The sequence below is a fragment of the Trachymyrmex septentrionalis genome, unplaced genomic scaffold (genome assembly GCF_001594115.1).
Source record: "Trachymyrmex septentrionalis isolate Tsep2-gDNA-1 unplaced genomic scaffold, Tsep1.0 scaffold148, whole genome shotgun sequence".
NCBI lineage: Eukaryota > Metazoa > Arthropoda > Insecta > Hymenoptera > Formicidae > Trachymyrmex > Trachymyrmex septentrionalis.
The window spans coordinates 589,115-599,424 of record NW_017304631.1 but is presented as its reverse complement, the minus strand read 5'-3'; the positions used below and the strand labels follow the sequence as shown (position 1 = coordinate 599,424).

Sequence of the window (10,310 nt, the reverse complement as noted above, 5' to 3'; positions counted from 1 at the left end):
ATTTGTGAAACTATACATAAAGAATTATTTTATTTATAATACAATTATTTAAAAAATAAAACAAAAATTCTTTATATATCATAATTACAAAATTAACTGTTAATAGATTAATCCGATTCTACTCAAGTAAATTTGGCAGTATTTATAAGAAGATTGCTTCGAGAGTGCGATATGATTTCTTCACAAATTTCGTAAAGGGTTTGTTAACATTAAATAAACATCCCTTTGATTAAAAGAGATCAGAGAAAACCGTGACCGGCGATGACCGCGGGGATAAATCCTTCTCTGCCATCCCTGGAACGCACCCAGAACCAATCGTTCGTATGATCGCTCAGCAAAGCGACCACATCGCCTTTCGAGACCGTCAAAGCGTTTGCGGCATGCGCCTCATAATCATTTCTAATCACCAGGAGTGTGTACCGCGAGCCTTTGGTGCGCGCGTTTGCTGCTGCTCTTAGGTACAACCGATCGACACTCCGTTCACCACATGCCGATACTGCGTCTCTTGGTCCTCGCCTCATTCTGCCGCTGCGTCCACGACTTGCCCCGCATTCGGATCTAGTATCACGCAGCTTCTCCATGTCTGTCATATTTCCTAAAGAAAACAAACAGTTAAAAAGTTAAGAGCTTGATGAAAAAATATTTTATGTCTATTTGAAAGAAAATTACGAATAGAACAAAATTAAATTAATTGGATAGCAAAGACGAGTTAAACATTTGCTTAATAGAGATACGAGCAGGAAAGATTTAATTAAAGATTTTATTAAATTATAATTGAAATGTATCAGAATTAATTTATTTATATCTAAAGAAATTATATTATTGATAAAATTTTTTTTTTTTGAATTATTATAATTACTTTATTTCTCAACACATTACAGGACTTATTTTATAGTTTTATAAGAATATTCCATTTATACCTAATGGCCGAGGGAAAACATCAGTGGAATCTTCCCAGCATGGTCCTCGTGTAGGTTGCGGTAAGATCCCTAAGGGTAAACAGGCAGCGTAGCCGACGTAACCCTCCTGTCCGTGAGGTGTTTGCACGTATAGCCAGGTTTGATTTTTGAAGACGGCATTCACAACTGTACCAAGAGGAAGAGCCATTTCATCCTGTATACCGCCTTGAGTCTGATATAATACCGATGGAAAAGACAGGACAACTGGGATGTTCGCTGGTCTTTCTATAGATGCCTACGATTGCAATTGTAAATTATACTATAGGTATAAACACAAGATATTAATTCTATAAAGAATAAAAAAGTTATAGAAGGAAAAAATTATAGAGGAAATAAAAAATAAAAGATAAGAAGCACCTTAGTTAGGAACGCGTCGAGATCGGCGATCTCATAGCCGAATCTATTGGGTAGTCTAGGTTTGTGCGAACGTTTGGTCCGCCTATGTCGGTGCTTCTCTCGTCCATTGGGTGTCGATGTTGATTCACGAGATACTAGGGAAGGCTCGGATACGGCTCTTTTTACTTTCTCCTTTTCTTTCGTATTTTTGAGACCGATAAATTCTTTGTTAAAGTGCCTCTCGAGAGGACTATCCAACTGCTTTTCACCGATCGTTTCTTTGTCAACAGTCTTCAACAGAAATGTTTGAAACAGTAAAAGGTATTTGTTAAATTCAAAAATAATAAACTTAGGATAATGGGAGAGTTTATTTAAAAGAAAATTTATATCCCGTATTACAAAAAAAAAAGATTAAAGATTACCTTCTCGATTCTTTCGATTTTTTGAAGCCTGTGCAAAATTTTCTCGCGTTTCTCGATACTCTCCTTGTTCTCGATATTTTCCTTGCTAGCAGCGTCTTTGTCCTTGATACTTTTAACGCTTCTTCTCGAAGATCTCTTGCTGCCCCGCGAAAAAGTGTCTCGATCATTATTTGTACCTTTCAAAGAAACATTTTGCATAATTTCACAGTTTACTAATAATATAATATATAACGAGATAGTACAATATCGTAATATTTCTATGTTAAAAATAATAATAATAAATTGAAGCAAGTTTCTTATTAACATGACTATCGATATCATTATAGATATTATCAATATTAGTCTCAAAATAAAAATGACAAATAATAGAAAAAAAAAATGATTTTTCACCTCCACTACCGTTAATAGTCGAATAGTTATTGGGTCCAGGACCCAAGTTAGATTGTTGTTGGCCACGCAAGACCCAAGTTAACGAGATTCTGGGGCGTAACAAGGCACTCGAGCGTTGCCCCATGCTCGTCGACGACGCGATGGACGTCGGGGAGGGTGTCGGCGCTCTCGAGAGTGATGGCGATCTCGAGTCACCCGTCACGATCTGCAACGGGCAGTCCGCCACCAGGTCCACCGTCTGCACCGAACAGCCATACTCCTACAGAGAATACATTTTCTCGATAATTTAATAAGGAAGACGCAGAAATAATACGCTGAAATTAATTAAAAATCTTATTTTTAATAAAGATCTTCTTTTATCAATGAAAATTTTAGAAATTGTTTTAATACAAAACGCAAGGTATATAATCATCCAAAAAAGAATTAAACTGTTAGCAAACTATAAATAGAAATTCTAAAAATTATAATTGAATTCATTGCTCAGTAAACATACTGACGTCAAAATGATGACAAATAATGTCAGCTTATTTGCTGGACAATAAACATAATTATAAATTTTAGAATTTTTACTTATATAGCGCTTGCTACGATTTAATTTTTTTTTCTAGCCATTCTAAGTGTGCTTATAAACTCATCTGATGATGATGTTCTTTTTCAATGTTTTAAATTAATAATCACTTATATTATCATGAGACGTAATGCCGTGTAATGTCGTGTAATATTTTTTTTCTTAATGCGGTGTCGCATCCTCGCGTTTCTAGAACGTGACTAGCCGCTCGGAACGAAGCTGAAGCAGGAAACTAAGATGCGATACATCTCCTTTACATTTTCCATATCCTTTAAAAAAAAGATGTTCTTGTAGAAAAAAAATGGTTTTCTTATGCATTTTTTTCCATTGATTTCTAGACTTACTAATATCTTAAAAAAATATTATGTATTGTATGAATAAATTAAATATATATATGAAAAATAATTTAAATTCAAAATTATATGATAGAGAAATGTAAATATTCAGATATTATACACAATATTGATTTCTCCTTCAATTCTATTTAATATTAAAAAATTTTATATCAAATTTTTTGAAAAGAAAATTTCAATTTTATCATAGTAATTATGTTTCATGAGAGGAGAACAATCAAAACTTCTGAAAGTGATCCGGATAAGTACTGGATTCTCATCCTCCCGGCTCACTGGAGAAGCCATTTTTTTATTCGCGCAGAAAGGGGATTATTAATGCATCTCATAGACGTTCAATTAACCCGCATGGCGAGTCGTCGAGATAAATTATTTGGTGGAGTTCTCATGAGGTCCCGACCGTGTTTTACCGCGCCATTGGAAATTTACGGTCGTCATTTCTTTCTCATGCGCGAATAAATTTCTAAGCTCATGCATTAATTTTAAGCTGATATTATAATTACTATACATATACACAGCTAAAAAATTACGAACATAAATGTCTTCAAACATTAATATTGATCACTTGTGAATTCTAAAAATAATAATGTAATTATTTTAAAAATAACAACTGAATATTATAATGTGCATAATTATTTCATTTCAAATATTATTTCTATTGCATGTTTTATTTTTTGACCATGTGTAAAAAATAAAAACAACAATGTCGAGCATTGATACATAAAAAACAATTATCGTTGACCTTTTTCATTAGATAAGGATCGAAGAGTGTATAACGTTCGAGATGTAAATGTGTGAAGTTTAACATTGCATGGATTATGGTTAAAAAAATTACTGTATACGAACTGCATGATGATTACTATCAATTGTATTATATGAATAGAAAGCAAATTTTTATATAAGCAATTTAATAATTTGTTTTTAAACGTTCTCCTAAAAATGTTTGAAAATAAATTCTTTTTACGCATATTGTATTGTCTTCTTATATTGAAAGTATATTGTACGGTACCTTGTAGGAGATTCTATCGTGAACCGATGGAGCTAGAACAGCGGGATCTTCCCCTGAAATAGTCACAGCTTCCGTTTCCTCCAACTGATAGTCGATCTCGCTACTCCAAGAATGTCGCCTTTTCAAATCCCCTAAAACACAAAACAATACTCAATTTTAAAAACCGATTAAACAAAAAAAGAACAAATTTAAAGATAGCGAGAATAAATTCCTTCCAAAAGATATATAAAACAATAAATTAATATTTTTACTCTTGTATGTATATTTTATATAATTATTATTATATATTGTATGTAACAATAATTAAATTAAAGTAACAAATGTATAAAAATAAAAATGAACAAAAAAGATTTGAATAAAAGGTGAGATGTGTAATTGTTTACTTTTTCGATAAAATTAGATTAAAAAAAAATAGACCGTAGTAGAAATTATAAAATATTGGATCGACCAAGGATAATTTCTATGTACTGTGATTTGCGTGCCTCGATCACTTCGCGTTCCCTTCGAAGCCGAGGATCTCGAAAAACATTTCGGGGCCTTACACGCACGGAGATAATGGACGAGAGAATAAGCTCTCTGCTTAAACACAGTATTCGAGTCCCGTGACTTATGGGATTCGATCGGACGTGGTGTAGGGCCCGTAGGGGGGATCAACCTACGAATTTGCTCGTTTACTTGTATCAGCGGAATGCCGTGGCGATGCGATGGAAGACCCTTTCCTCCATGGGAAGCGAACGAGTGATCGTGGCTGCCGCGCCGCGCTAAGATTTATCGATCTCGCGCGATTCAAATGTCGATTACGTCAGTTGAATCCGCGATCGAGCGAGAATACGACGAGTAAGATTTGTTCGTAGGCAAGAATACTGCGATATTCTCTGTGATATTCGCTAATCTAGATTCCAGTGTGTTGTATAAGAATACTGATGTCCAAGCATATTTTATTAAATTAATATAATATCCGTAATTTAATATTACATCAATAGTAAACGTATTACAGATTAATATTAAATTCATATGATGAAATTAATATTGGAACAATATCACCGGTGTGATGCATATTTCGTATGCCGATGCATTTATATGCGTCCGGATGACAATGTTGAACGACCCGATTTGCACGCACGTGATCAGCGAGCACGTGCACCGCAAAGTGGCTGTCGGTGACACGCGCGTAACTTTCAACATAGGCGTGAATATTGCCAAGAGCTCCCTTTGGGAAAGATGATATAATTGTAGATCTTTTTAATAATTCCCACGTGTCTTTTACATAAAAATTAACTTTCAGATACTTTATCTCTACTATGTAAGAAATAATATAATACGTAAAATCATGTTAGAAATGAAAATGTGACAATTGCAGAATTAGAAAGATTGGAACAGTATTTAGTATAATTTCCAGAATCACGATGTCGAAGTTTTTATCGCGTGTGCGAAAGTTAACTTTACAACTGAAGCGCGGTATCATTTTTATTGTGCATACTGCATATTATGGAAAAAGCTGAGAGCTAAAGCGAACGCTAAGATTAATTCTCTAAAGAGATATGCATGATGAATCGTGTTTATCCAGCCTCCTTTATCCCATGAAAATGAGAACAGATCATAAAAGATCACCGAGAGCTCCTTTCACGGCCCGTAATGAACTCCTCAGCTTTCTCATAAATGTAGGTACAATTCAATCCAAGCCACTATAAATCCTCGTTATCCCCGAACCCGGTCGCTATCCGGTGAGCTTTCATCAAGTTTCTTCGACACGGTCGAAAGATACGAGAGCGGCTCTCCGTGTTTACCATCACCTATCGAACATCGTTTGACAGATGATGTCTGTGTATTGGACAAATAATTGGCGAGAGAAAAAAGCCGCCGAGCAAGAGAGGAACGAGAATTACCTGAACTATGCGACCGCTTCCGCTTCTTTGGTTCGCTGTTTGATCGCGGAAACTCATTAACGTTTAACTGCTAATCATCACGTTATCATCTAGATCACTCGAAGCGTTGTCGTCGATGCTGTCGCTGCCATTGGCTTAATATCCATGATGAAGACATCACTGTCAAGTGATGTCTCGTTCCGCGTCATGCAGCCTCGTGATTATATCTCGATATTTTTATTTCTATACAGTGTGTACTTTTTTTTTATCCTTTTTATGCTTTTATATTCTATCGAGACGACATGGGAATCGTGAGGAATCTCAGAAAATCCATTGAACTCACTAAGATCAACGATACTTCTACATAGTTTATTTCTTCTAGTTTATATCTACAGCGTTTATTTATAATATACGATTATTACGATCAAATTTAACCGATTAAAGATCTCGCGACAACATTTTATCTCAATATCTTTTAATAATTTATTGTTACATATTTAATTTATATTAGATATTTAGAAAAATCAACATCTCCAATTGATATTTTCTTATAATTTCACACTTTCACTTAAAATTAATTCGTGCACATAATTATGTGATTCAATACAACACGTTACTTTGACAGATTTAATATCTTGATAGATTTGTTCACATTGCTTTATACACTCAAAATCTTTTCTCATACTTCCAATCTTTCGACTTTTTTTCACACTCAAATCCTTTTAAATATTTCCTTTAAAAAATTGTTTTTCAACAATTTTGCACTCACATTGACTAGACATCGCCTTCCGCGAAAGTATAATAGAATATAAAAATCGAGGAAAGATGATTGAAAAAAATAGTTGGAAGGAAGTAAAAAAAAATGCGCTTTTCTGCACTTTTCATCGATTGCTGATGACACTGACAGCGAGATAGCAGATTCGCTTACAGATTCACCCACAGGTGCAGCTCTGACTAGACTAAACGTGCTCGTTGCGGTGCGCCGAGTAGTACTCTAGGCGAGAAGAAAGATCTGGGGGAGAGAAAGCGGGATGAAGAGGAAGAGAGAGAGAGAGAGAAGGTAATATCCAAGTGCTTCGATTGGTCCATGCTTCCCGCGAAAACGGCTCGTCCAATCGCCGTGACCGCGTAATTGTCGGCTATCAGACTTCGCAAAAACGACCCCGACTTGGGCCTCGAGTCCCACGAAGCCGCCCCTTCGACTGATGTTCATCCGATGAACACGCACTTCCCTCGGCACGTTTCCCTCCCGACTCGTTCAAGTGAAAATACCGTTAAACGTTGTTGCTAAAAAAAAAAATAGAGCAATGTCTCTAGCGGGACCGTAAATATATTGACATAAAAAACAGTTGTTTCAATTAAATACAAAAATGTAAAAAATGATGAGATATATTTTTTTATAATTATTCCACATTTTTTAGCTGCTGTAATGAAAAATTCTTAGAAGAAAACTATGTATAATAGTATAAGTCAAATGTCTTTTATTCAGGTCATTTAAAGACATTTTACTATTATTAATTGTAACAATATTTTATTACATTTTATTACTTTAGCTTGATAAATTGAATAAAATACACATTTCCATTAAAAGAAAAACTTCAGCCTCTCTTTGCTCGCAAGAAAGCAAGATACTACGTTGTCTACTTTGTTACACGCTTTGAAATTACAACATTTTGCTTCTCGTCGCTCATCCTCGTGTATGTACTTATCCTGGTATAATTTATAATTTCACGATTTTTATGAGATTCGCGCCCTGACATCTCTCGTCATACCCGAACGAATGAATAACTCTTTCGCGCGAGAGAGAGAGAGACGAGGGAGGATGGACGGTTCATAAGTGGCGGGTCGATGAGACGCAGCGGGGTGAGGAACCGAGGTGGAGGAGGGCCCAGCGACCTCTGACCCCCTTGGGAACCGTGAAGAGCCCGAGGGCAATGTGCGGCCGAGAAAGGGACTGGAGAATCCGACCGGGACCCACCCGACCCAAAATACTTGCACGCTGGTTACATCGCTGCCGGCGTAACCACCGGCGGACCTGACGGCCCGTTCAACCGATCACGAATTAATTCGTCGCGAGAAATAATCGGCTTCTAGAGAGTGTCGATTTGTGTGCATAAACTACATTGATATAATGAAAATGAAGGTAATATTATAAACAGAAGAAAGTAACGTAAGGAACAGTGTTAATAGCTTGAGTGCAGACAAAAACATTTATACCTGTAAAAATTTACTTATATTTAGGAAAATGCACATATAAAATTACAAAAAATAATCGAAAAGTAAATATCTAAGGTCTTAAATCCTATATCTTTTAATGTTTTACGTTTTGTCATACACGGAAAAAATTCAAGTATCTAAGAATTTAGTTGAAAATAATTTTGTTAAATCATGAAAATAATTAACATGATATACTATGAGTAATAAAGCAAAGTTTTCTAGTAACCAGCGTCCTACATAATTATTTTGATGGCCCAAATTGTTTCCAAATCTGCATCTAGCTAATTTTTTAAATGACTTAAACATTTTTCCTTTCTTTCCGTGTACGTGTTTTTCATTAAGTATCTGAACTTTTTGTCGACGAAATATTCGTATAGAAAAAATAAATAATAAGATATTAAGATTTCTGAAGTCTCCATCGTGATAGCATTTCCTACATCTGTGATCGAAACGGATATTTTTTAAATTGGCCAAAAATGGCCAATCAAGGATCGAAAAACATACTTAATCCATCGATCAATCGGCCCTAAATAAAAAGAGTGTTCAGTGGAAGAGTGTTCTAGTTGAACTATGAAGTCTTTTCAGTTTTTCCGACCGATACGATTGTAAAACGATTGTAAAACGAACATCGATTCTCGATGAATAGCTATAGGTCTTGGCTTTCATCCCGATTGGCGCGTATATATTTTCGCCTTGATCCTGAGCAAGGATTTAAGAGGGACGAGAAGCGAGCGAGGCGCAGAAAGCGCGTGAGCGTGTAATGGTGATTGAATACGGCTAATGGCCGTTCTGTACGGGACTTTTCATACAGCCCCGCCAAGATATACGTTATGACCGCGGCATAACATTTACCGGGTGGTAAACAGCCACGCATAAACTTCAACTCAAGTCCTCTTTCAAGACGAGGAAAAGAGGGAGTTAGGGAAAGAGAGCGTGTTCATCGCCGACCTGGTTCTCTGTCACCTGGAGAACACAGTTCGAGGAACTCGAAAGATAGTTTCGTCTTCGCGTTAAATAATAACTTTACGGGAATAAAGATAAAAGACTTTATGAGAGATGTTCAGCTTTGTAACGTTATAATTTGAAATTTTGAGGGAGTCTCAAATTAAGCTTGATTCATGCACTTTAATTTTCAATTTAATTTACAAATTTACATATTTTATTCAATATTAAAATTAATTGTCTCTTCTGTTTAAAAAAAAAAAGAAGGATTAAGACTCCTGCTTAGTCACTGCAGCCATCTTGGATTGAGATAAGAAGTGAAAAAATATACAAAAAAGTTCTTGCAAATATATATTGCATAATATATATTAAAATGTGAATATTTTTTAATAAAACAATATATTTATAATTGGAAGATTTGTAAAATATACTCCCCTTGTATTCCGATAATCAATAACTAACCATATATTTGAATTATGCCTAATCAAGAAACAAAATAAGCTATATGACAGCTGTCAAATTGATAAATATGACTTTATTTTTATTCTCTTCTAAAATAAAAATACAGTTTTTGATATATTTTACAAGCGTATTCTATCAAATGCAAGTATTGTTTCATTAAAAAATATTTCTATTTTAATACAATATTTTGCAAAAATTTTCATTATATATTTTCTCACTTCTAAAATTATTAATCTAAAGATTCTAGGATTAATCTAAATGGTCAAAAGTCTTAATAGTGGCAAGTATCTAATTAATTGTTTAGAAAAATTTAAGAGATTTTGTTATCTCACTTCGATTTGAAATCGAAGTAATATGAAAAGATAATGTTAAGGGCAATTTTTTGTAAAAACATTTTTCTTTTTCAGTGGAGAACTTTTCATTGTAGCAAAATTCCATACCGCGATGCGATTGATCATTATTAATGCACCACGCACTGTTTACTATTTAATTGCGCTCAGATTCCAATATTCAGGGATACGCGCGGTTCAGTGCGTTCTGATTTACTTGTGTCGCTTAGGACAATTTGTCACGGATGTGTTGCACGGTTGCGTTCCTATTATCCTTTCCCTATACATATTTTTAATCTTTCGCACAATTCCAAAAAAATTTCTATAAAATCAATTCCATCAATCCAAACTAAATCACGACAAAAATTTCCCCGATTTGCGAATTTTCAGAGAGGACTGATTCGTCAAAAAATATTTACAATAAATAAATACTCGTAAATAAATATACATATATATATATA

At 34.8% G+C, this 10,310-nt stretch overlaps 1 protein-coding gene across 2 annotated transcripts in view; it reads right to left on the bottom strand.

Annotated features, from left to right (window-relative positions):
• Positions 1 to 118: 118 nt before the first annotated feature.
• The window catches only part of LOC108745800 (WD repeat-containing protein 78-like), a 31,668-nt gene continuing 21,476 nt past the window's right edge, over positions 119 to 10,310 (bottom strand). The window contains exons 1-7 of one of the 2 annotated variants that reach the window (XM_018482166.1): positions 5,646 to 5,716; positions 4,035 to 4,165; positions 2,108 to 2,366; positions 1,718 to 1,893; positions 1,317 to 1,586; positions 921 to 1,194; positions 119 to 595 (exon numbers count right to left, since the gene is read on the bottom strand). In XM_018482166.1, coding sequence (XP_018337668.1) covers positions 240 to 595; positions 921 to 1,194; positions 1,317 to 1,586; positions 1,718 to 1,893; positions 2,108 to 2,366; positions 4,035 to 4,165; positions 5,646 to 5,691 — 1,512 coding nt within the window. In that variant the 5' untranslated portion in view covers positions 5,692 to 5,716 and the 3' untranslated portion in view covers positions 119 to 239. Of the gene's footprint in view, positions 596 to 920; positions 1,195 to 1,316; positions 1,587 to 1,717; positions 1,894 to 2,107; positions 2,367 to 4,034; positions 4,166 to 5,645; positions 5,717 to 10,310 lie in introns of those variants that run through there. The other variant, XM_018482167.1, reaches the window with a different exon arrangement.